Source organism: Diceros bicornis, chromosome 39 (assembly GCF_020826845.1).
Source record: "Diceros bicornis minor isolate mBicDic1 chromosome 39, mDicBic1.mat.cur, whole genome shotgun sequence".
Taxonomy (NCBI): domain Eukaryota; kingdom Metazoa; phylum Chordata; class Mammalia; order Perissodactyla; family Rhinocerotidae; genus Diceros; species Diceros bicornis.
The window spans coordinates 10,066,191-10,093,783 of NC_080778.1; the positions used below are offsets into that span (position 1 = coordinate 10,066,191).

Consider the following 27,593-nt stretch of genomic DNA (forward strand, 5'->3'; position numbering starts at 1 on the left):
AAATGACAAATGTTAAACACACTCATAAAAACAAAAAAAACGAATGCAAGGAGTTACAATAAAAATCTTTATTTAGGTTTGGTCAGTACAGGTAAGATATACTGGAGTCACAGAGCAATATGCATTAACAGGATACAACAGTTCATAAAAACTGAGTAACTATGCACACAAATTTCTTAAACATTCAGTCACCTAAAGAGAAAATGCACAGATGTATGGTGTAAAAAACTGTATCTAACACTGAAACTACTATAGGACTCCATCAACAAGTCCAACTTTTAGTGATAAAACTACTGTACTGGGCAAACTTGGCAGTCATAAACCCACATCTACTCTAACAAGTCTGAATGGTGCATAAGTATAATATAACAGCATGAGTAAGAATGCCCTTACACAGCACAGGTTCTAGGATAGACACAGATTTATACAGACATCATTGTGTTATACTTTAAGGAAAGATCTCCATTTACAACTTCACATTAACTCATATAAAAATAACTTGACCCTACACAAAATGTCCTTTTAGCAACATTCAAAGTAATTAACTGTTAACAATTTCCAAAGTGGCAGAGGTATTGAAGCAAAAGAAAAAAAAAAGAAAAAACACACACACCCACAAAAAAGGCAAATTGTGACAAAAGTATGCGTTAATTTTCTGGACAGTATCCTCTCCCAAATTAAATGACACTGTATAAAAATTTCGCTGGAAAAAATATTACAAAACTGAACCCTGTACATTTACACTTGAGTCCAAGCCATTCTGCACATGGCGGGAACCCGAAGTTCGGTTACCTTTCCCACTCACTGGTTTCTCCTCTTGAGGGTCGTGATTGGAGTCTGTGTCATTTGAGTGGTGTGTGAGAGAGTTTTCACTGCCCGTGGGAGAGTCTACACTTTCATACCCCGCACTGAGTTGGTTTACGTAACTACTACCTCCTCTGCCAGTTCTCTCCTCCGAGGCGCTGGAGGCCTTATTACCATTCCCCGGAGAAGAAGGAAAGTCATCTTCGGTTGTCTCCCCCTCCCTGTGAAATCCAGACCCAGACGTCCTCTGCCGGGAGGAACTGCCATTACTTGGTCCGTTGGCCAGACGACTGCAGTCTTTACCTGTGGGCTCTGCCTGTCCTACGCACTCAGAAGATGTAGTCCTGCTGGTACTTGGGGCTGGGGCTTGAGACTGCTGCTGTTGGTACTGAGCCAACTGCTGGCGTGTCTCCTTCAGTTGCTGCTGAAGAACTAGAATGGTACTCTGCATACCCTCTACTTCTTCGTCAAGTTGAATGATGAAGTCATTCAGCTCTGTGCAAAGGAGAGTCAAACCTACTTTAATATTTCTTATAACATATTTTAAAATATTTCTTACTGCCTGCCACAAAGCCAGGCAATCAATAAATGTTTAAGTGAACAAATATAATTCTAAAATCACAAAAGAATATTTTAAAATTTTGTGTGGAATTTTAAAATAGTCATACAAGAATGAGTTTGCTTTGGGGGGAAGACAGATGCTTAGAATATATTAAAGCAATCAAGTTCAAATTGATTCAAACCATCCAGCCATACAAAGCTGATTACAGCCCACAGAATCTGCTCCACACTTGTTTACCCGGGGGGCCCACACGGCTGGTCCCCTGACTCTTCACCTCCAGCCAGTGTCTATCTCAGCTCCACAGCAGGTCTAGTCTGTGGCCCCCTACTCTAACACCCCAAAGAGGCCTATGCTGTAACCAAGGACTGTTCTACACCCAAGAACGAAAATCAGAGAAAATAACCCTTGAAAATTGATAAAATACACGTCCATTAAGTTCTAAAAAATTTTGTTTTGACGTCACTACCATACAAAATCTATTTGCTATATTTACAAAAAGTAAAATCTAAGAACTATCACTCTGAAAAGGTAAAGATATCACTTGAACACTTATCTTCTTTGCAATTAACTGCCAGATACACTAACTCTCAATTTAATTTTTAGAGTTTGGATATTTTCCTTACTACTACTATTCCTCAAAAAGGAGAGATACAGCACGGATGCAGCTAAATTTGCCAAAAAAAGGGATGGCAGTTGACAGTTACCTTCAGTTTGTCTTAGCAAATTTAAATATTACGTGTTATTCATAAAATAGGATCTTAACGGTACAATCAATTATATATTTTTAGACTACTGGAAGTAGCCAAATACTTCCAAGATTTACACTTAGAGTAATTGGTTAAATGAGGATATTCCCCCTTTTAACCACTGAATATAAATTTGTATATCCATGTAATGCCTTAGTAATATAATAGGCTGTCTTTCACCAAATCCCACCACCGAAAAACAAACTTCTTATGAAATTTGCACAATAAATAATTAGGAGAGTGGGGGGAAAAAACCACTAAATTTAAATGGCTTTGTTTGCTAACTCAACTAGAAATGTTTCATTCATAATTTTATATAACAATTGGCAGAGATGAGCATGTACAGAATCTAATCTACAATATTCATGCCTGGCAGTTTTTTAAAGCCAGTGCAAAATTAACCAAACTTTTCAAAAAACCCCTTACCATCCTGACTGCTTTTAAGCTCCTCACTATATTTCTTCTGTAAAGCCAACTCTGCTTCAAGTTGTGCAATACGTCCCTGGGACAGCTGCCTTCCAAGCTCTTGATTCTCCTGGATAAGCATTCGACACTTCGCCATTAACTTTTTGCCTGTTTGGCTGCAAAGGAAAGAGCCATCCATCACAAAATGAAGACAAAACTCTCCACAATCTTCTTTGTTTGCAATTATTACAGCGATAGATGTAAGACGTATAGAACATAACTATGTCACAGCAGATGCCTCCCTATAATTACCATCTTCTTTTCTGGAACTCGTCCATCTTCTGCATTTCAGTATTTTGCCAATACAGGAGCAAAAATAAACCCTAAACAAAAAGTACCCAAACGGCTACTTTTTGTTTCTATTACATTAATAATCGATTCTGAAATGTACTTTCATCCCAAATTATCATTTGAGGTAGAAAAAAGCCAGTTAACACACGCCTTGGATATACCAAGATTAGTAAAATACTAGGGTACTTGGCTTTATGGAACAGAAAAGTTTTTGAAAAGGTAAATTCAACATCAGTCACAAATGTACACTTCCTTAAAATATCTAACATGAAAATCAGTACCTGTAAATATAAATGAATCAGAGCATATTTATTCTTGCTAGAACAGCATTTAACAAGGATGCCTCTTAACTGACACTTCTCGCAAGAATGTTTATTGCATTGAGGCATGTTAAGTAATTGTTTTTAAACAGCCTTTAAAAAAGAGCTTTAAGGGCCGGCCCGGTAGTGTAGCAGTTAAGTTCACACACTCCGCTTCGGCGGCCTGGGGTTTGCTGGTTCAGATCCTGGGCATGGACCTATGCACTGCTCATCAAGCCATGCTGAGGCCATGTCCCACACACAGCAACTAGAAGGATGTACAACTATGACAGAACTTTCTACTGGGGCTTTGGGGAGAAAAAATGGAAAAAAGGAGGAAGATTGGCAACAGATGTTAGCTCAGGGCCTATCTTCCTCAAAAAAAAAAAAAAAGCTTTAAGACACTTTCTTCATCAATCCCTCATTTAATGTCTTTATGTGATATATATACTTCTGTGCTGTCAAACTGTGATGCAATTTAAAAAAAAATTTAATATTGATATTTGGTTACAATTTTATTCACGATTATCCTTAGGACACAAAAATAAGACGGGTTACTTATCACAAATAATGCAAGTATGTAAATATTTGCCACATTAGGCGTGCCATACTTTCAACAAATTAATTACCAAGTGCTAGTGCAACATATCATAGAACCTACATGCATATACACAGTAATTACAAAAATGCAATCATAAGCCCTAATAATAGTCTCTCAATTAAACTTTACTGCTTTTCTTTAGCCTCAGCAATAACAAAAGAAATGATCACTTTTAAAGGGATCCCATTTAAGTATATAATTGTGATATTACCTTTGAGACTTGGATAGGGACAGTTTGATACTCTTATCATTGAGTCAAGTTCAGAATGACCGTACTAGTTAAAAACATTTTTTTTGCTGACACTTTCTATTCTTTCCTTCTTTTAGTGCAGCTTTCAGTTGCCTAATATATTATTTGAGAATGCATCTGACCCTGTTAAGCCTTAGAACTTTTAAAATGGGAACACTTTATAAATGATTCTCAGTCTTTGATTCAGTGTTGCAAGATTCTTTTACCTATAAGCACATGTGCTAACCTAATATAATTCAAGCAAAAGTCAGTAGTTTACGTTTCCTGACACAAATCTATGGTACAATAAAACCTGGGTTACTACTGCTCAAAGGAGCCTGGGGTGAAAGCCGTGAGTCAGCACATGGTAAGGGTTTTACTCTTTTTATGGCACCTTTCTCAGCTGGTGTCCCTGTTCACTGCTGCTGTAGCTCCAGATATCCCCCATTTCCCATCAGTACTCTCAGACTTTAGCCTCCACCAAACAAGAGTTTAGAACTCAAATGAGGGCCAGCCCCGTGGCTTAGCGGTTAAGTGCGTGCGCTCTGCTGCTGCCGGCCCGGGTTTGGATCCCAGGCGCGCACTGACACACCGCTTCCCTGGCCATGCTGAGGCCGCGTCCCACATACAGCAACTAGAAGAATGTGCAGCTATGACATGCAACTATCTACTGGGGCTTTGGGGGGAGAAAATAAATAAAATAAAATCTTTAAAAAAAAAAAAAAAATCAAATGAGAGGGCCTGGGCTGGCCCCGTGGCCTAATGGTTAAGGGTGGCGCACTCCGCTTCAGAGGCTCAGGTTTGGTTCCCAGGTGCAGACCTGCACCACTTGTCAGCGGCCATGCTGTTGTGGTGACCCACATACAAAATAGAGGAAGAGGGGCACAGATGTTAACTCAAGGTGAATCTTCCTCAAGCAACAAAACAAAACAAATCAAATGAGGAGTTAAAGAAATAGGTACCACTATCAAAGCTAGTGGTGTTCCTCCCACTTTACTGTCTATGCTCCCACAACTTAGTTTTCTTGCAAAATATACAGCATCAGTGGTTTCCAACTAAACTGAAAAATCTATATGAATTTAATAAAGATTAGAAAAAAAGACTGAGAAATCAACACATTAATCTGTGACCTAACGTAACTTCATATAAAGTATCACAAATTCTAAGGCAAAAAACGTTTCATTTATAAAGTCATACCTTTTTATAAATAAATGCTCGTTCTAAGATAATCCTAACATTTCTGAATTTGGTCATCAAATTTAATAAACAAATCTTAATAAAAGTGTTGTTCTTTAAACATTCTGTAATTTTACATCATTTTACTAACTATGTCACGTGAAATTTGTGTTGTGTTCATCGCATCACAAAAAAATGAGAAGAATTCAAGTACAAGTAACTTTCTGGAATAATTTTTTTAAATAAAAAAAAAAAATCCAATCCATTCCTAAAATCAAATAACCCACAAGGAAAATATAATAGGAAATAGCTCAAGAGAAGAATTTATAAAAAAGAATGGACACCGGACATTGCTTTGTTATCAAGGGGAAGGGAAACAGAGTATTTTGGAGAGGTGTACACACAATTACCTAAATGATTACATGCAAACTGAAAACTGTCCAAATTCTAAATATCTAATTCAGGGAATCCTTCTCTCTCTCCAAATTAAAATAGGAAAGTACAAAAAAACAAAAACAAAAACAAAACAGAACCCATTCTATTTGAATTATTCCTGACAGAGTATTGACTGAGCACTTCCTGTTTCAGATTAATGATGTATTTATACTACCTGATATTCTCTGGTTTATAGCCTATTTTTTACAGAACAAAAGTTAATTTGTAGGTGATTAAAATAAATTATGATTCATTAATACAAAGGAAATATTATGTTACCATTAAAAATGAAATAATCTAAATGTACTAAAAAATGGAAAAATGCCCAAGGGGTAAAGTGGGGAGAGGGGGGGAACCAAGCTGCAAATCATCTTTATGTATGTATGTTCACTTCTGTTTAAAATCAGTATATACAAAATGACTGTATATGCATAGAATTATCTTGATGATACCCAAGAAATTTAACAGTGGTTACTGCTGGAGAACAGAATGGGGAAGGGCAAGGTCACATCCAGGAGTCACTCAATTTTTATCTCTAGCTTTCTTCATGCTATTTCCATTTTATACATGAGCATGTATTATCTTATTAATTAAAATAATTTTTTTTTTTTTAACAGCAAGAAGACAAAAACCCCACAGACCTCAAAGTGACTGTTACCTAAGTGGCAAAGAAAGATGCTGGCTAAATTTGAGTATATGTTAATACATTTTATGAATTATTTCTTGACCTACTAAAAATACTCAGGCCATTTCTACTGTGATCTTAAATGGCATAAAATACATACAAAAGCCTTAATGAGAGCACAATAAACTAATTTCAAACAGATTTGGTTACTTACCCTCCAACCCCCACAAATAGTGAGAATTTTAGATTTCTTGCTGTGAAGTCACACAAACCACTTCTTCAACCCACCCTCTGCCCCACAATCAGTTCCCTAAAGCACAAACATACAAGATACTTACAATTGATTTGAATGTTTAAGAGAGAACTTAAGTCACCCTTGTTAAAACTGCACTTAAACCGTTGGGACAATCTGGAACATTTATCTTCCACTCATCTTAGATTCCATTATCACCAAGTGAAAACTCGAATTGGTGACTTATAGAATGATCTGACGAAAAAAATTCACCTCCAGGATTGGATGGAAGCATGAAGAAAATAATGCCTCATTTATCTAAATGATCAAATGAATTTGCTAGAAATGATCACTATACCTTCTTTTCAATTCACAAAAAGTCTCACTTACGCCAGCCCACAGTTCCAATACATATTCCCCAATCTTCTGGCAGGCACCCTGTGAAGCTGTCCCACATTAATTTCTACTGCAAAATCCTGGGACAAGGTGTCAAAAAGTAACAAGTGTCAAGTCTCCTTGTCTTTTATGATACCAGCTGGAAAAAAGTAGGTCTTTTAAAAATGAGACACAGCCTTTTCCTTCACTTTGAAGAGCACAGCAACAATTTTTCCAAAATCAGTCTGCTCTCCACAACCCCCCAAAATCAAAATGTTAAAAGTACAACAAAATCATCATAGTATTCCTTGAACTTTAAAAAAAAAAAAAAAAAAACAACTATTTCAAGGCACATTTAATTTAATATCAAGAGTGCAATACAAAAGGCCCAAATACAATGAAGGAACACATTCCCCCATTAACACCAACGACAATGCTCTTTCAACATGTGCCTGTTAATGGAATGGGGATTTAATAAATTTCACTACTGAAAAAAATATCGCAGTGAGTCTCATCACAGCCAATATCCTTATACAATCTAATTGTGAAATGAATGTTTATAATGCTTCAAACAGTTTAAACCTAAAGTTTGATACCACACCTTCATGTTTGTACAGTCCTCAGTAAGATTATCTACAGTATTAGCAACGATTCAAAGAACAAACCATTGATTAAAACCACAATGATTTAAGGCTCAATCAAGTAATATAGAGCCCCAAACTAAATGGTTAAATATATAAACTACTTGTACTGACATCTATTATTTGATTCTCTCGACTATTAAGTTGGTTCTTACCAAATAAACTCTTTAAAGGCAAAATTCACCTCATTTGAGTTTTGACCCAGAAGTTCAACAACAATCACGAAGTCCACAGTCTTATTGGCAAAACTGATATACAGTGTCTCTAAGTCACTATGCTCAAGGTTAAGAGCGATGCATATTCCATTTTTACATTTTACTGGAATTTTACATGTTCAACTCGTGATTTTAAATCTCTAGGTTTTCATTCCTCCAAACTGTCTGAAGACACAGTGTGCCACAGACTTAAGACTTCTGTTTCTCCCTCTATTTTCTTCAAACAGAAACATTTCTCAAGTGTCTACATGTTCTAGAAGGGGAATTTTTCGGAGGTGGCCACTTCTTCGGAATAGTCCGACGCCATCAGGCCTCTGAAGCAAGGGGAGGGGGAAGAGAAAAAAGCTGAAATACAAGGTTCATCTGGTAAGTTTTACATTAACCATTACAAGCTGGATAGTTTAAGAATGTGGCTTTTTTTGGCTCAAAAAGTCTGAGTCTTGGTGTGGAAACGAGTACTTGGCTGTCCCACCACAGCTTTCTCGTAGTGGGACTGTCAGGGAAGTCTTGACTGGGGAGTATGATTTGTTTACCTATCAGGCGTAAACTTCCAGGCACTCAGTTCATTTTGGGCTTGTTCCAGTTTGTCTTTAGTCTGTTCCAGTTCACCTTTCATTTTTAGGAAAAACAAGTTGATGGCTGGGTCTACCATTGTTGATCTCAGTTGGGCAACGCTAGGCTGCTGGACTTGCTTGAGGTACTGAATTTGAGTCTGTGCAAAGCAAAAGAAATAATTACTACCAAATCAAAGGAAACATACAAAAGAAGGTGGGGCAAAATCCCTTTAATTCATTGTATTTACCAACTTGTTTATTAAGTGCCCCTGCTGCGACCTTAAAATCCTCTAGATAAAGTATAAATTAAAAACAACTATTTAAGGTTATCCACGTGGGAATTAAGGCCATTTGATTGTATTTCCATATTTGGAACCTTTAGAGGCTACATCTTACTCTGCAACCAACAGTACAAAAAAGTCAATGTTATATTTACTAAAAATGCTGACACCAATTGGAAAAAAGCCAAGTTTAAAATATTAATTATCTAAGAGTACAGTAGTTTACTCATTCGAATTTGTGCCTTTGGCAATTATCTATGTATGTACAAGTCCCCTAAAAATACACCAGGTACAGGACTATAATTTAAAAACACATATTTGCATTTCTAAATTTAAAAATATATAGTAGTTATTTACACGAGTTGGCATTACAACTTTATAAATAGCACCTTAAGCCAAAATAAGGTATATATTCATTTTTTTTTCCTTCTGAGTAGATTTCAATCACAGAATTATAAAGCTGGAAGGTGACAAAGTCCAAACTGCTTATTTTTGAGAGATTAAGCCAACTGTCCAAGACTACAGTTAGTTCAGTGCCAGAACTGGGACCAGAATTCTAGTTCTCAAGCCTCCTCACTCCCAGCCTAGGGCTTTTTCCACCATACCAAAAACCCTCTACTTACATATGAAACCTTCAATTTCGACTTCAGTTGTGTACTATTTACTAGCACACTAAAAATACATTTCTAAAATATGAAATACAGTTTATTAACATTAAATGCATCACTTTTTTCACACCCAAAGTAGATCTGGTTCAAGATCCAGATCTACTGTGCCACACTAAGGTTTAAATAGGATTAATGTCAACATTTCATAAGCAGTTAATTTCCAGCATAAATTGAGTAAAAGACACAAACATAGTAAGTGGATTGGGAATATATTTAATTACTATTTCACTGAGTAAACAGAACTAATTTTTATTTAGCTCGGGAGATTTTTTTTTTTTTTTTGGTGAGGAAGATCAGCCCTGAGCTAACATCCATGCAAATCTCCTCTTTTTTTCGCTGAGGAAGACTGGCCCTGGGCTAACACCTGTGCCCATCTTCCTCCACTTTATATTGGACGCCGCCACAGCATGGCCTGACAAGCGGTGCATCGGTGTGCGCCTGGGATCCGAACCCGGGCCGCCAGGAGTGGAGCGTGCGCACTTAACTGCTACGCCATGAGGCTGGCCTCTAGGGAGACTTTTTTTTAAAATAATTTTATTTATTTATTTTTCCCCCAAAGCCCTAGTAGATAGTTGTATGTCATAGCTGCACATTCTTCTAGTTGCTGTATGTGGGACTCGGCCTCAGGATGGCCGGAGAAGCGGTGTGTTGGTGCATGCCCAGGATCCAAACCCGGGCCGCCAGCAGCGGAGCACGCGCACTTAACCGCTAAGCCACGGGGCCGGCCCTCGGGAGACTTTTTAAAGTAACTAATTTTAAACAAAAGTACAACTGTTTATTCCATGTAAGACCAGTTGCTAAGATAATTTAACAGGAATAAAGCATGTCATAGAGCATATGCCATGTACTGCTATCCTTAAAGGAAGCACTACCTCTCCAACAGAGACACGGTTACTACTTAGATTTACAAAGTGAACTGCTCTCATCTGCCACATATAATCTTGCCCTTTCCTTGTGTTTTTGTTCCTGCTGCCCTTTATGCAAAACCTCACACTGTATTCTAGCTGAAAGAAGAGTGAGTTGTTCAGCCGGCCTACGCAGGGGAGAGCTGTAAAAAATGTGGCTGGAAAAAGTTAGGTTCTAGTTGAAATAACCTTAAAATCTAGGTTGAGAAGACAAAAGAGTGATGAGCTATCACCAAAGGCTTTGACCAGGCATGATATGATCCTGCCAGTGTATATAGGGTAGCTAAAGAATCTCAGAGGTCAGTCAATAGCACATACTATCTAGGCAAGTGGTAAGAAGTACCTGAACTGAGGTGTCAAAAGCAGGACCCAAGACGAGAGAATGAGTTCAAGACACGCTGGTGTTATGAGATATTACCATTGGCCCTATCCATTCACACTCCCTCTACCAGATGTTAGCACTGTGAAGGGAAGATTCATCCTGTGCATGTGTAAGCATCTAGCACAGTGCCATGCAAACAGACAGACCTAAAACTATTAAATGAGTAAATAGCAGAATTAGAAGCCTGAATATCAGAAAAAGGAGAGAATTAAATGGTTTTGAGACTGGGCACTTGAGAGGTAGTGCCACTCCATTAGATATGAAAATCATAAAAGAAAAAAAAATTTTTTTGGAGGGGTAGGCTGGGTGTTACATAAAAAGAAAAAAGATTACATTCAAACTACTGGTACGACTTTTTGGAACCAAGTGTCCAGGTAAAAAAAATAGCCAAAGGTGGGAGATGGTCACTTGTTGAAAATAAAGAACGTGACGGCATATGAGTACTGAGAAAAAGAGAAATTTGTTAATATATACATTAGTGACCTCAGAGAAAAAGTATCAGCGGTAGTGAAGATGGAAACTACACTGGTAGGAACGAAAGCAGAGAAAATGGTGAGAAGGTAGAGAAAATGACAGAAGCTACTGCTTTCTTTAGCAAAGTAACTGTGAAGAAGTCATTTTGAAAAAGTGAAGGAAGAGGGACTGGAGACTTTTGTGGAAATGTGGACAATCTCTGCAAAGGAAGTAAAAGGACTGTCATTGAGCCCTAAAGAACATTTTATTGGTAAGAGAAGAAACAGCATTAGGACTATGCCCTATATAGTACTGGAATCTCCAGTAACCAGAATATTGCCTTATACATTAGGTTTTAATAAATATGTATCAAATGAATAAAGATTACACAAAGGAACTGAATAAAATTTCAGATTTTAAAATTAGAAACAATCGAGATAAAGCTACCTCTATTTTATATAACTTATATATATAGACAAACACCAAATAAAAAGGAATGGCTAATACTGTCAAAGACAGCATCAAACTGAATCTAAATTCAACCAGAGCTAAACGATTAAATATGTCACTAGATTTCAGATCTATGTAGACATGGCAAATTGTACAAATGAAAGCTGTAACAATTAAAAAGGAGCCATGGTAGAAGCTGCTGATACTAAGAAAAATAATTTTATGCACAAACGGGAAAAGAGAGCAGAGGAGAAACTAATCAGATGGCTTGCTTAAGTAAAGAGCAAATACTTCTATACCCTCAGATATCAAGCTACTGAAAAATATCTGAATCAACATACTAATTCTCATAAATCATGAAGATTTCAGAGAATAACTTAAATTTAACTTTTGACTTCTTGGCCACAAAAAATATTTTAAATCCGATGATGAGAATGGCTAACAAAACTTTACATTTAGCATACTTACAGCTCAAAGTATATCTACCAAAATGTGCATTTATAATTAGTATTAAGCATATAAAATTAGCTTAATACTAATTCTGTTGTTATTAGTGCTGTCAAGTTGATTCTGACTCCCAGCACCCCTGTGCACAGCAGAGCGGAACCCCGCCCGGTCTTTTTGTGTCATCCTCTCACCTTCCAACGCTCTACCAGACAATGTTCTGCTGCTATTCATAGGATTTTCATGGCCAATTTTTTGGGAAGTGGATGGCCAGGTCCTTCTTCCTAGCCTGTCACAGTCTGGAAGCTCTGCTGAAACCTGTCCACTCTGGGTGACCCTGCTGGTATTTGAAATCCCGGTGGCATAGCTTTCAGCATCACAGCAACACGCAGCTGACACAGTAGGACAACCGACAGATGGTGGTGTGGTTCCCTGACAGGGAAACGAATCCAGGCTGCAATAGTGAGGATGCCAATTCTTAACTACTAAGACCACCAGGGCTGGCTAATTAATACATGTAAATACAATTAATATATGTAATAACATGGACTAAAAACCAATTCCTCAAGAAGACTTAAAACATCTGAAATACTTACAGTACACTCTTGCATCTCTTGCTCCTTGGTTGCTAGTCGCATTACAAGGATGTTTTCCCTGCGTGCAGACTCTTGCTGTTGCTGCTTTAGTTTTTCTTCAGACTCCCTTAAGCCAGTTACATCATTAGCTGATGATTTAAAGAAAAAAATTCCAAAACATGATGAAATATAATTTCAAAATCAAACTGAATTAACCAAAGGCAAGTTCTAATCGCCTTTGTCAAGGATAATAAAAACCAGGGTAAAGAAATTCATCAAGTCTTTAGTTTCTATCTTAACTACTTGTATAACCAGGAAATTTGTTTCTGATCACAAGTGCTCTTTTAGGAGGTAGTGGTGTATACTGGTCCACAACCACCTAATACTAGATGGAATCATCTTGTTATAGTCTAATCTGTTCCCAAAAGAACACAGGAAACTCATTAGTATTTGCATTTGTTTATACTACAGCTGGCCCTCTGTACCCACAGTTCTGCATCCGAGGCTTCAACCACCTCGGATCCAATCACCCTGCAGATATCAAGGGACAATTGTATATATTATTCACAAAGTCCTGACTAATATTGTTTTTAACCTATTCAATATAAATATGCCAATAACTGCATGGACAATTATTACTTTAAGCTTTCATAATGTTCATAACTTCTGGGGATTATAACATAGTTATATAATAGTTGAAATTTCAGGGCAGTAAGCTTTCTGGACTTGGAAAACTATATTGGCTTTTATACTCACAAATAGTATGTTATTCTAACTCAGCAAAAGTGACAAAAAATAAAATGGTCTGAAATTATAAACTGTTGGTATTATTTTTAGCAGATTTAAAAAAATCTGTAAATATACAGCTATAACCTATTGTTACAAGTTAAGCTCTCATAAATTTATTCCTGATTCTTTTATATACCTCCCTTCTAGACTAATTCATGTTTCACTTCAAATTCCACTATGGAAGGGGTTAGGGAGAGATCAAGCAAAGTTTCAAGTAGTTCTGAGTTTCCCTATCAATGCTCTCAGAACCTTTTATATAATTCTGCTAAAACAGTCACACTGTGATTATTGCATGTCAATCTTTCCCAATGACTGGGACTCCTCAAAAAGAGGGATCATGTCTCATTCATCTTTCTATTTCCTAGCCCAATACAGTGCCTGAAACAGTTCTTTAATAAAAATTACACTTGCTTATTAGTAAAATCAACTATCCTGTATCTATGACAACAATCTAAAAAGAGATATTCTCAGTCTTGAAGAAGCTAAAACTCAGACTTACAGTTAAGATCTGTGTACTTGCCCTCCAAAGCTTGCACGTAGGCTTCATACTGTTTCCACCTAGTACAGAAACAAATTCACTTTAGCTGCTACATTGAAGCTTCTTTTATTAAATAAACTAGAAAATCACATCCATAAACTTATAAATTTAAGTAATACTGAGAATTCCACTGCATGATTTTTTTTTTTGAGCAAGATCAGCCCTGAGCTAACATCGATGCTAATCCTCCTCTTTTTGCTGAGGAAGACCAGCTCTGAGCTAACATCTATTGCCAATCCCCCTCCTTTTTTTCCCCCAAAGCCCCAGCAGACAGTTGTATGTCAGAGTTGCACATCCTTCTAGTTGCTGTATGTGGGACGTGGCCTCAGCATGGCTGGAGAAGCGGTGCGTCAGTGCCCGCCCAGGATCCGAACCCGGGCCGCCAGTAGCGGAGTGCGTGCACTTAACCGTTAAGGCACGGGGCAGGCCCTCCGCTGCATGATTTTTAAGGTCTCTTCCATTTTGAGATAATTATAAACATAGTTTAATAATAAATTAGTCACATCATTATTCCTTCTAACTTATAGGAAAGGAAGGTAAGGGGAAATACAGAGAATACTGTTCTCTCCTGAGAAGATACCAAGCGTGTTTCTCTGGGTCAGATCATATACCATATAGGGCTTCGTATCACTGATGCTCAGCACAATGGCTGGATTATAGAGGTTGAGTAAAAAACTTATTACTACTTTCAGATATACTTTCCACCTCAAACAAAAGGCATACAAGAAATGTGCCTAATTATAAGGAACTGAAGGTTCTTTATCTTGGCTTTTTTGTGAAAATACCATGTGACTCTCTCAAAGCAATATTTATTTTTACCTGTAAGAAAAGGGGAGAGAATATACTATTTTTCAAGGCATTAAAAAAAAAATCATATCTAATTAGCGGAAACAACTTGTCTAAAATGCCATATGCTCTCAAGAGTATGAGGGGACCTTTCTTCCTCATTATATTCCTCTATCCTCAAAATATGGGCTATATTAGCTGCTCTTGACAATTACTGCAGATAAACAACAAAAATTCCCCCAGTCTTACGTTGAAGCAACTGCTAATGGAGAGGAACCTGCCCTGAATGTTTGCCATCTTGCTTACTGAAGAGCTATGTCTTTAAGCTGCTCTTCAGTTACAGTTAATCAAAGTTTACTTTAATTTCAGAAAATTTTTTAATAATCTTACAACCTTAAAAATTCTGACAGGTTTGCTATGAGATTTATTAATATTACAACATAATAAACAAAAAATATTTCCTAATACCAAGCTAATCCACCTTCTAAATAAAGACTACTGTTCAGCCAAGGGCATGCTTATTTTTATGGCCCCTACAACCTAGGACACAAACAGGAATTCATTCTATGTTTAGGGATGAATAAAGGTCTTTTGTGGAGGCTATATACGAACTATTATTTTAGAGGAACAGAAAAATATAAAAGCTCAACCAAGAACATCAAGAAAGCAGAAAACAGAGACTAAATAAGTAGCAGTTGATTTAAAATCACCAAGAGAATGAGGGGAAAAACTCACTTAAAAGTCATACATGAGAATTCCCTAAAGAAAGAAGTTAAACTGACCCCAAGAATATAAACTTCGCGAGATTTAAAAACCTTAAAGCTAACTGGATTATAGTACTGACTTTCCCCTCTACGGTTAAATGAAGAAAAAGATTGCACGTACTAACCAGAGGAATTATCTAAGAAAGGATAAAAGGCAGGGAGCGTACCATATCAGAGGCACAAAGAGAACATCAACACGTGAGTGGCAGTATCACAAGCAAGTGTCTAGCTCAGCAGGAGAGGACAAGCGGGTTTTAAAATACTACAGATTTAAATTTTATGAGCAAGAAAATAAAGGTATGCAATGGAAAAACTGTCCTATGCCTGAGATTATGGCAAAGGAAGATAAACAGCATGTCCACAATAGAGTAGCTAAGTAGAGTGATGGTGGGAAATGACCAGTCTCTAGGAAATAATGAACCATCATCTATGTCTCCATATCTTACAAAACACCTTTTCTCTTCCCCACTTCCAGCCTGTTAAATTTACTTAGTTCTTCAAGTAAAAATTCCTTGAAATTTCTAGAGAAAAAAGTTCAATGACCTTGTAAAGGTTGCCCTGAAAAATATTCATTTTTATCTAAAAGTTATCATATAAAAAACACCAACTATAGTAAAATAAAATGCAGAAAGAATAGTGGCTGGCCCGGTGGCATAGCAGTTAAGTTTGCGTGCTCCGCTTCGGTGGCCCAGGGATCGCAGGTTTGGATCCCAGGCACAGACCGATGCACCACTTGTCAAGCCATGCTGTGGGGGTGTCCCAGAGAGTAGAGGAAGATGGGCATGAATGTTAGTCCAGGGCCAATCTTTCGCAGCAAAAAAAGAGGAGGACTGGTGTCAGATGTTAGCTTAGGGCTAATCTTCCTCACGCATACACAAATGCAGAAAGAATATATTTAAATTATAAAACACAAAACGTGTGATCTCATTTTCTGATTTCTTATATTTAAAAACTGAACACTATAATGCTGTACTTGACAATCTGCTTTTGCAAGACATTTATAAGATAACCACAGAAATTCAGTGCTGGAAGTAACCTTTAAAAGTAATTTAATCCAACTCCTTTAACTTGCAGTTGAGAAAATGAAAGATATAAAGTTAAATGAGCTGACCAAGGTCACAGTTATGAGAAAGAGTAACTATGACTCATCAGTAAGTAATGTATTTCTTCCATAACTAGAAGTGTATCCTTTAGGACTACAACTTTTTCACGTTAAACAGAAAAGGAAAAAATAACTACATCAAAACAAGCCTATAGGGGCCAGCCCGGTGGTATAGCAGTTAAGTTTTCGAGTTTCGCTTTGGCAGCCTGGGGTTCGCCAGTTTGGATCCCGGGTGTGGATCTACTCACCACTCATCAAGCCATGCTGAGGCACCGTCCCATACAGAAGAGCTACAACTCTACAACTATGATACACAACTATGTACTAGGGCTTTGGGGAGAGGAAAAAAAAAAAAAAAAGAAGAAGATTGGCAAAAGATGTTAGGGCAGGGCCACTCTTCCACAAAAAAAAAAAACCACACACCACAAACCTATATATCTGTTAAATTGAAAGCTTCCTGAGTGCAGGGTCTTTCTGACAAAAGTTCAGGTTATCTGTTAGTCTAGAAGTTACCCAAGCTAGTGCTTCAGTTCTTTAAAGTGTTATGCTTTCCTCAATGTTCATATAATGAAGAAACAGGCCACAGGAAATAAGTTCAAAAAGTATATTAAATGTTTTGAGGATGTATTAACATTAAAAACAAAACAATATCTGACATAAAGGTAAACATTATAGTATAGAATCACAATATAATGCTCTATAGAAAGATTTTTATATATTTTTTTGTGAGGAAGATTAGCTCTGAGCTAACATCTGCTGCCAATCCTCCTCTTTGCTGAGGAAGATTGGCCCTGAGCTAACATCCATGCCCATCTTCCTCTACTTTTTATGTGATGCCGCCACTGCATCGCTTTACAAGCAGTACGTAGGTGTGCACCTGGGATTTGAACCTGAAAACCCGGGGCCACCGAAGTAGAGGGCGCAAACTTAACCACTACGCCACCGGACCGGCCCCAAGATTTTTATATTTTTGATAAAAGAACATTTTACCTGAGAATTAACTCATCTCGTGCCATAACTTTGAAGTCTGTTTCACTCAGTCGAACCTATAAAGAGAAGAGAATTAAAATATGAACTGAGTGCTCTTTCCAAAAATTTTAAATATTAAATACCCACTGGCACTTATGCTCTTCATCTTTTTATGAACATGGGATCATAAATTTTAATCCTTCAATTGCTGGTTTCTGTTATGAGGAATACCCTTATTACTGGTGACATACAAAGCCTCCCAAAAGGAACTCTGTACTGAGACATATGAAACATCTCCAGTCTGAGACTTAAATGGCTTAGTACATAATTTTTTTTAAAATCTTATTTTATTGGAAAAAAGTTTTAAAAAGCTGAACTATTTGGTATCTTTAAAAGGAACATAATTATTAGGGAAATGCAAATTAACACCCCAATGAACTATCATTACACACCTATTAGAATGAGCCAAATAAAAACTAGTGATAACACCAAATGTTGGGTGAAGATGCAGAGAAAATGAACTTTCATACACTGCTAGTGAGAATGTAAAATGTTACAGCTGCTCTGGAAAAGAATGGCAGTTCCTTTTAATACTAAAAACTGATGTGCCCTACAACCCAGTGGTTGCACTCTTAAGCACACATCCCAAAGAAATGAAAATTTATTTTCACACTTGTACATGAATGTTCACAGCAGCTTTATTTATAAGAGCCCCAAACTGGAAACTACCCAAATGTCCTTCAACAAGTGAATGGTTAAACTATGATACATCCATACCATGGAATACTACTCAGCAATAAAAAGAAACAAGACTAACGATATATGCAACAACTTCGATAAATCTCAAGGAAATTATACTGAGTGAAAAAAAACCAATCTCAAAAGGAAACATATACTGCATGATTTCATTTATGTAACATTTGTGAAATAGCATAATTCTAGAAATGGAGAACCAATTAGTGGTTGCCAGGGGTTAGGGATGAAGAGGGAGGGGATGGATATGGTACAAGGGAGGCTTGTGGTGATGGTGCAGTTAACTATTTTGGTTGTGGTGGTAGTTACACTATGTTACACATGATATAACTGCACCAGCCACACACAGAGAAAGCACACATAACAGGTGAAGTCTGAATAAGCTCTGTGGATTGTACCAAAGTTAAGTTCCTGGTTTTGATACATTTCTCTGCAACTTCCTGTGAATCAATAATTATTTCAAAATAAAAAGTTAAAAACAAAAAACAAACAGGCATAATATTCTAGAGCAAGCTGAAACCGCTTTGTAAATTGAGAAACATTAAATGTCTTCTCTATACCAAATGAATATTGTAAAGGTGAGGGACCTCTCCTACTTGAATATAAAATTAAGGCTTTATTAGTTTCTGTTATAAGATACCTAAAAACTTTTTTCCTTTATAAAAATGTTTCAAATTGTAACATTAATCACTAACATAGTACTATTATAAAATGGAAGAGGGAAAATCATTATACCAGAATATATTAAAAGTCCAACAGAAAGCACACAGTAATTCTCAAGTTATTAAAGCATGGTCTAATTATTTCACGAATAATTTGACATCAAAACTTAAGACAGAAATTTCCATAACACTTATCTAAATTGTTCACTTAAAAATTCACTGGTTAGTAAGCATGTACCTTGCTTTCCCAATTGAATTATAAATTCCTCTTAGAAACTATGTTACTTCTTTAGTAACCTCCTTTGTGTGTGTGCATGTGTGTAAAAATGACTAAACTCAAAGGTAGGGATAAAGAAAGGGAAAAAATGAGACTAGAAAACATAACTTCACAGGAAAAGGTAGAATCTAAAAACTAGCTATAAACTCTTCTTGAAAAATACAGAAGTGGTTTTATATTACAACCAAAGGGCTTTAAATTAGGAAAAAAAGAAAATAAGTAACTTACAGAAACTTGCAAGTAATTTCCTTTTTTGACGTTATTTGTAGTTATGTAGCTGGAAATATTCGTGTAACAAAGGCTAAGAGTAGTAGACCATGGAGATGTCATTATAACAAGTTTTCCAAAAGCTGAAAATATTCTAAAAATACACTGCATATAAGATATGAAGCTCTTAGCACATTATACAACCACAATGCTATTATTGTTATGAGGCAAGAGTGAACAATAAGCAAATACAGATAGTCCCTTCTATTCTATTATCAAAAAAAAAAAAAAAAAAAGGTGCTTAAAAATTGCTGGAAAAAAACAAACCTTTTTGGGAAGAGGTTCCTCGTTGGTCATCTTGAATCCTAGAAAAGGGGGTAGATAAGAGGTTTAATTGATTGCCTTCCAGTTAAGGTAGGAACAAAAAATACTGGCTTTTTTCCAAACCAATTTATTACTGAACTCAGTTATGACCAAATCATTACGTTATCTTTTTTATTTAAATAAGCCTTTTGCTTTAGAACAGTTTTAGATTTACAGAAAAGTTGCAAAGATATGACAGGGTTCCCATTTACTCCACACCCAGTTTCTCTTTTGTTAATATCTATATTACTATTGTTATTAGGTTATTCTTAAGAATTCTTAAAGAATTGAGAGAAATATAATTTTTCATTGCATTCTTACAAGGGCCCTATGAAAGACAAATCTTACAGAAGTGATAGCTTTGTGCTGAAGTCAGATACTGACCTCAAGCAGTATCCCCAGCATCTTGCCGAAAGGATATAGAAGGGGAGTACCAGTTACTTAGCCTTTCCTTTTACACCATTATGTTGTTATATTAAAATAGAACCTATCATTGTCATAATTTACTACTGTGCAATGCTTATATAATATATATTTACACCTTAATAAAATATTCCTGCACTATTTAATTTCATGTCACAGAACGATTTGTATCTCAAAATTAACTTCTTTATATAAATTTATACAAAATTTTCTTAACCTTGTTGTCAGACAGGTTAACGAGAGAACTACTCTCATTAACTTTATTATGCTTACTGAAAACACTTCTGCTTTTTTTTTTTTTTTGCTGAGGAATATTCGCCCTGAGCTAACATCTGTTGCCAATCTTCCTCTTTTTGCATGTGAGCTGCCATCTGTTGCCAATCTTCCTTTTTGTATGTGAGCTGCCGCCACAGCATGGCCATGACAGATGAGTGGTGTAGGTCTGAGCCCAAGAACTGAACCCTGCCTGCTGAAGCGGAGCATGCCAAATTTAATCACTAGGACAGCAGGGTTGGCCCTCACTTATGCTACTTTTTTCCCCCCATTATTCTCCCCAAAGCCGCAGATAGTTGTATGTCATAGCTGCACATCCTTCTAGTTGCTGTATGTGGGACGCAGCCTCAGCATGGCCAGACAAGCGGTGCGTCGGTGCGCGCCAGGATCCGAACCCGGACCGCCAGTAGCGGAGCATGCGCACTTAACCGCTAAGCCACGGGGCCGGCCCCTCTGCTACTTCTTAATGTTCAAATTTAACAAGGAGACAAGCTAATTTAAAGATATTCCTAGGTATCAATTCTAACAGCATAGTCCTGAATGTGCCTTTATATTTTAAACTTTTTTTACAGTTTATTTTACTTAGCCATACTTATTACAAATTCCAAACTATTAAAAATTTAACCAAAGAGAAATAAGTAAGTCATAGAGATGTAATGTACAGCATGGTGACTGTAGTTAATACTGTATTGCATATTTGACAGTTGTTAAGAGAGTAAATCTTAAAAGTCTTCATCACAAGAAGAAAAAAATTTTGTAACTATGCATGGTGACTAGAATTATTGTGGTGATGGTAACTGTGGTGATCATCTTGCAATGTGTACAAATATCAAATCATTATGGTATACACCTGAAACTAATGTTACGTCAATTATATCTCAATTAAAAAAAACTTAACCAGAGGGGCCAGCCCCCGCGGCCTAGTGCTTAAGTTTGGCGTGCTCCATAGGTTTGGATCCAAGGTGTGGACCTACAGCACTCATCAAGCCATGCTGTGGTGGCATCCCACTTTTATGTAGAGGAAGATGGGCACAGATGTTAGCTCAGGGTCAATCTTCTTCAGCAAAAAACAAACAAAACCAAAAAAACCCCCTTAACCAAAGAATTTATAGCGTAAAACTGAGTTTTTAAAAGCTACGTGATTTCTTAGTGAATATTTGACATCCCTCTAAAGGTGATGATCTTCCAATACCATTTTTTATGTTACATAAAATTCCAACTGTATAAGTCAGATATTCTAATCATACTGTCATTAAATCCTAATTTTCTGATTAGGTACATTGTGTTGAAGAACTCAGTATGTTTTAGGAAAAAACCATATGTTGATTGTATCATAAAGTTACTGGCTTAATTATTCCTTATTTAATATTCTTATCATTGGATGTAGTAAGCAAAAACCTGAGTATATCATTTGTTTCTGAGCTGATGGAGTTGATCACGTCTCTCTGACCAACAAATACCTATGAAGACAGGACCATATTTCTGTCATTTTAAAATGCTGTATATTTTTCTATTTTTTTCTTTAAATTGCTGCCTGCCTACTTTAGGCTCCCTGCTGTCCAGTTTATCATCTCTGTTGCAAGTTATAGACACGTGCTTAGTGACTATCCTACCGTGATATCAGTGTTACAATCATTTGGGAAACAAACCCTCACCATGTTTTATCCCCATAGAGATCTGACTACATTACTTCTATTTTAGCATGGTTTTAACGTGCATTCACCCCCACTAGACTGCAACCTCTTGGAACCCAGAAATCAAGTATGGTATTTCCCTGGAATTTCCCATTTGTCCGGAGCTAAATATAATAGGTAAACAATAATTTATGTAATTAAAAAAAAAAACCCTACAAGACAATTTTAGCCATTTGAACTTTTAGCCATATTTAACTGGTATATAAATGTGTATCTATGTATGTCGCTATTCTGGTTAAATTCTTCTAAAGGCTTCCCATCTCACTCAAAATAGTGCATGCCAATCCCTTGCTATTATTCCCTCATATCACGCTTTATTTTTCTTCATAGCTCTTATCACAACCTGATATTTTATATTCTTATCTGTTTCTCCCAGTTGTAAATTAAGCTCCGTGAGAGAACCATTTCATTCACTGCTGATGCCTCAGTACATAGTAGGCACTCAAACATATTCTAAATGAAAAGTATGAACAAATGAATTTGCTTCAGTTACTATTAATACCATAAAAGCAAGCTAAGCCAATCTAATTTTTTCCTAAAACTAACCAAGATGACCATACTGCAAAATTTTGAGAATAAACGTAGAATTTAATATAACAGGTACTGTGATAAGAGATCTATGAGTGAATCTGAAAACAGCTAAATTTACCACCCGGATAGGTAGTCTACCTGTTATCTCGTTACCGGGCGGGCACCATAGCTACTCAGAATTTTAGTTATAAAATTTAAGCATCACGGATGTTATTCCAAGTAGATTAAACTCCAGTTTATAAACTAGTATATGCTTCTACAACCTGACACTTTCCCCAGGTTTGTTCATTCGTTTCTTAATACATAGTTATTCAGATTCTTATTTCATTAAAATTAATTGCAAGCTCAATTAGCAACAATTAAGCTAAATTTAAAGGGCATTTAAAGGACTGGTAAACACATGAAGGAAGTTTTAATAACCCCACTTTTCTAGAAGAGGTTGGCAAGCTTTGACAATAAAGCAGCAGAACCTCTGAGCCTCAGTTTCCCCATTTCAAAAAAAATTACTGCCACCAAAGCTCAAAATTATTCTGCTATTTTTGAAGATAAACATTAGTCTTTAGCATGGTGACTGGCAGAAAATAAGCACTTAATTATCTGTTTCCTTCTCTCCATCAAAAAACAGACTCTCAATCACCACCTTTTGAAGAACCTGAAGGGAGAATTCATACGTTGAGGATAACAATCACAACATGCTCCTGTCTTTGTTTCTAAGCGCCATTGCAGAATTCTTGGTGATCTCCAATTTTTAGAATTCTTAACAGCGAGTTATTTAAATTTTTAACACTGGCTTACGTTCTCTTTCCTTTTAAGAAGTTTAAAGATGTTAATTACACACTGCTTAGAGAATATCCATATTTTCCTTATAAAAATACATTTCTAAATTTGTAACGTAAGTCAGAGACAAATACAGGTTTTGTATAAATGTTTGCATTTCGTATGTTGACTCTCCCAGTCACAGGTCATTCCACATATTATGGCATATGTGACAGGGGAATTCAAAGTATAAGCACTTAGAAAGAAATTCCTTCCTTATCTTTAGCTGATGAAAACTCAGTCTTTGAGAGTCCAAGATATGCCACAATAGTTAAATGGACAGTCAGGCAAAAGGCAAATCAGAAAAGGTTTAAAATTTAAAAGGATCAACATTCAACTATTTAGTCAAAAATAGAACCTGGTTTTCAATTTTGTCTTTCACACTGCATGAATGTGACAAGAAATTTATTATTCCCCAAGGCAATTTTTTCAGCACAACTGACAAGCACAATAACTATCTAATGTCAAGTCTAGATACATAAAGACAATGGATATTCCATGGTCTTGGGATCATCTATTTTCATATCAGAAAAACAGAATGACTGAAATATCCTTTGGAGTTGAACCCTGAATCTTGAAGGAAAAAAAAAATGAATATATACTCAGTACTATGAGTCATTTATAATAACTTTTCAAAGTCAAAATTAGTCTATTTTCCAAAGGTGAAAATGATTAGGAGTCATTGGATGATTAGCTCAGGTTAAAACAGCTGGTAATTAATAAATTGGGGGTTAGGACCCCAAATTCAGTGCCTCTCAAAAGTTGGTAACTGATGAAGATCGATAATTCTCCCATTCCCTCATCCTCATAAGGATTAAGCCTAGCCAAAGTAGAGAATGCAGAAAAGCAAAATAGAAAAAAGTCAAAATTGGCCAATTTGGCTACCTGGTTTAAGATTGGTTAACACATGGTTTTCAACTTATGTAAAGGTTTCAGTTATTCATGTGGATAATTCAGAGATAATATAGCTCTCAAGTTTAGAACATCAGAACCATCATCTACTCTTGATGCCTTAACAATGAGAAACAGTTTATGATGGAGAATTCAGTTTTGGTTGGCTGGGTGCCTAGCACCCCAGATCCCAATACGCCCCTGGCTCTTAGCATTATGATCCTAAGAGGGGCAAGCACCAGCGAACACAACTTCAGTAAGAAAGCACGTACCTCGCCGAAACCAATCATAACTGAACACAAAAAGCTAATAATCTGACACTATGGTAGAAACGGTACCAGTTGGGAATTGGAAGACTACCTTTCCTGACTCTTGTACATCAGTCACGCGGTCTTAAGTCATTTAACTCTGGGCTGCAGTCTCCCAGTCAGCCAAAAGAGGATACCAATTTTGCCTGCCTCACACAGTGCAGTAAATCTCAATGCTTTAAGTGCCATAAAAATGCTATACAAACAAAGGACTTTTCAAATAAAATACTAACATCAACATAAAAGATAATTTTAACGTGCATTTAGGAAAGATTAAATTCCACCCAACATTTTCAAGGAAGAATATTTATTTATGGCACGGAGTTCTAGTCCGATGCATCTTAATACACAATAGCATATACTGTTACTGAAAAGCTTTTCGCTGATAAGCTTAGTAATAGAAAATATTTAGAGGCAGAAAAAGTTGGAGATAATTTGCAAAATAAAAACAAGAATAAAATGAAATACTACCTAGGTCTTGTTTGGCTACAGGTCCTGCCAATAGAAAATTTTTAAGAGCAAGAAAAAAATTTTTTTCAAGAGCCAGATAATATACAGTTCCATGAAAATGATCAAAACAGCTAAGTAAAGAATATTTTCAAGGGGATTCTATACTACAAACATACAAGACTGTAAGGGACTTTGAAAGCTGTAATGTACTGTACAAATATAATTATCACAACTCTCATCTCTACATGACAGGGCTGCTACAGATTTTCTACATCATATATACCAAGTCATTTCTAACAAATAATACACAAAAATATTTTGAGCAAGCTTGACTCAAAATTTAATCAGGAAATCTAGGTATTATGAAGTTCTATAAATTAGTGCCTGGCACACACTTTTATTATTACTTTCGTCCGTTGGGACTTAGAAATTTGGGTAGTTTGCCTAAGTTCCACCAATGAGAAGTGAAAATACCGATCACTTAGCTATAGCTATCTGCTAAGACAATGTAAGACCTAAAAAAAAACGTCTAGAAATACACTCAGCCAAACCCTTAAAATTTAACCTCATCCTCCTTATCACAAGCCACCTCGTGGACTGCAATTTCTTTCCCCAATTTGCCTAAGCACATGCTACTGAATAACGAGTAAATAAATAAAATTTAGCCATCTTGAAAAGATTTTCACACATGGTTTTTTCTGACGGGGTTTTAAACGTCTACAATATATTTATCTATTACAGAAAACTTAATTGTCAAAGTTTAAAAATCATAAAACGGGTAGAACTTGTGGTGATAAGACCTGTGACTTCCATTTACCTTCCTCAGCAATGGAATTAGCTAAATTCTAAGAAATGAAAAACCGTCAGACGGACAACTCACGACCGTAACACGCTCATGAAAATACTTCTCTACCTCGGGCAAAAGAATCGTTTTTTTACTTTATAAGCACTGTTTTTTAAGATTTTAACATAGTCCTTTGGGATCAAATATCCAACTGACTTCATCAAAACAAGAACTTGGACTTTTCCACTGTGTGTTCCCTACTGACTCATGAAACATGGTTTTAAAAAAATCAACTAGTAACAGACTTACAGGGATGCAAGATGAGACTTTAAAATCTCACGAATATCTCGAAGTAATTGAAAAAGAAATTCTTTTTTTACGCAGAACGCATACAACCATTTAAAAATGGAAGTCTCCGGGAGAACGCAGCTGCAGTCATACCCAACTGCGCGACGTGAAATCTGGGCAACTAGCGCCGCTTCCCTTCCCTGGCTCAACTCGTCAGCACCGCCAGTCCCCGGATCCGGCCGCGGGGGTGGGAGGGGGCGACACCGACGCGGGGACAGGACGCCACCGAGGGGGCGGCCTCCCGGGCTCGCCGGCCCGCGGGAGCGCTCACCTCGCCCCCGGCGACGCAGAACGGAGGTAAGACGGGCTCGGGGCGGCGGAAGCGTCCCCGCAAGAGGGCAGGCGGCGCGGCTAACAGGGGGCCAGGGGGCCGGGGGCCCGGGAGCCCCGAGCCGCCCTCGGCGCTCTGTCCACCCCTTCCCGAGCCGGGGCGGCCGCACCTCAGCCCTTGGGACCCGGAGGTCCTCGCGGCCGCTCCACACCTACCTCTCCGGACGGAGGCCGCGCCGGCGCCCCTCAGTCACATAGGCCGAGGCCGCGCTGCCCCTGCCGCCCAGGCCGCCCGACCGCGCTCCGCCGGCCCCCGCGCGCCTCCTCCCGCCGCAGCCCCGACAATCCCCTTTATTTGCGGGTCTCGCTGCCACAAAATGGCGCTCAGGGAGGAAGCGAGGCCCCGCCGCCCCACCCCCTTCCCGCTCCTCCCGCCGCCACGCCCCGCCCCACCCGCCCGCCGTCCGCGTCTCCGCCCCGCCATGTTCGCTCCGGCCCACTCACCGACGAGTCGCCTCCCAGAAGCGGCCGCACTACCCGGCCACCGCAGGGCCCCGCCGCGGGGAGGAAGGCGAAAGGACCGCGCCCGGCCGGCGCCTCGAGGCGCCCAGGGAGGAGCTACGTCTTGGTGGCACGCCCCGCGGCCTCCGGGGCGCCGCAAGCTCGGCAGGGCGGGGAGGGAAGCGGGCCGCCGGGAAGGCTGGGCCGCGAGGTCGGAGGTCAGCTGCGGGGCATCACGGGAAGGGCGGCGGGGGTCGCGATTGGCGGCGCGGAGGGGAAGCGCTCGCCGGGCCACCTGCGGCTGCGGCGCGGCCTCTGGCGGAGGAATCTGGGCGAAGGTGGCGTGTGATTGGCCTCTGCGGTGCAGCGTCCGTCTGTGATGCCTCCGCGCGCCGGTGGGCCAGGTGCAACCCCGGGAGCGGGGCCGTGGGCGGGGACTGGGTCGGTTTAGGCTTCGGTCAGCTTCCCTGTTTAAATTTTCATCTCTTAGAAACCAATGCTCCCTCTTCCGTCGTGAAGTGCAGCCTCCTGGCCGCTTGGTTCGTCCCTGCCTTGACATCTCGAGGCGAAACCGAGGAGCTATTGTCTGGCAGATGGAGGTTGTGCTAGGGGCACCTTGCTAACTCGGAAGCGAGGCGAAGGCGAACCCTGGGAGGTTTTAATGAACCCATTAAAATAAGTTTTGT

General features: G+C 38.2%; 1 protein-coding gene across 3 annotated transcripts; it reads right to left on the reverse strand.

The window, feature by feature from the left end:
* Nucleotides 1-53: 53 nt before the first annotated feature.
* WTAP (WT1 associated protein) lies at nucleotides 54-27,054 on the reverse strand. 3 transcript variants are annotated; one of them, XM_058534056.1, is made up of 8 exons: nucleotides 26,911-27,054; nucleotides 19,583-19,620; nucleotides 17,378-17,433; nucleotides 13,697-13,755; nucleotides 12,430-12,557; nucleotides 8,230-8,408; nucleotides 2,539-2,693; nucleotides 54-1,299 (listed from the first exon to the last, which is right to left on the reverse strand). In XM_058534056.1, the coding sequence occupies exons 2-8, from the start codon at nucleotides 19,610-19,612 to the stop codon at nucleotides 716-718; spliced, it is 1,191 nt and encodes a 396-aa protein (XP_058390039.1). In that variant the 5' UTR covers nucleotides 19,613-19,620; nucleotides 26,911-27,054; the 3' UTR covers nucleotides 54-715. The 3 variants fall into 3 exon arrangements, with proteins under 3 accessions (XP_058390039.1, XP_058390038.1, XP_058390040.1); XM_058534055.1 differs by lacking the exon at nucleotides 26,911-27,054 and adding an exon at nucleotides 26,623-26,734; XM_058534057.1 differs by lacking the exons at nucleotides 54-1,299; nucleotides 2,539-2,693; nucleotides 26,911-27,054 and adding exons at nucleotides 7,183-8,010; nucleotides 26,623-26,731.
* Nucleotides 27,055-27,593: the final 539 nt, after the last annotated feature.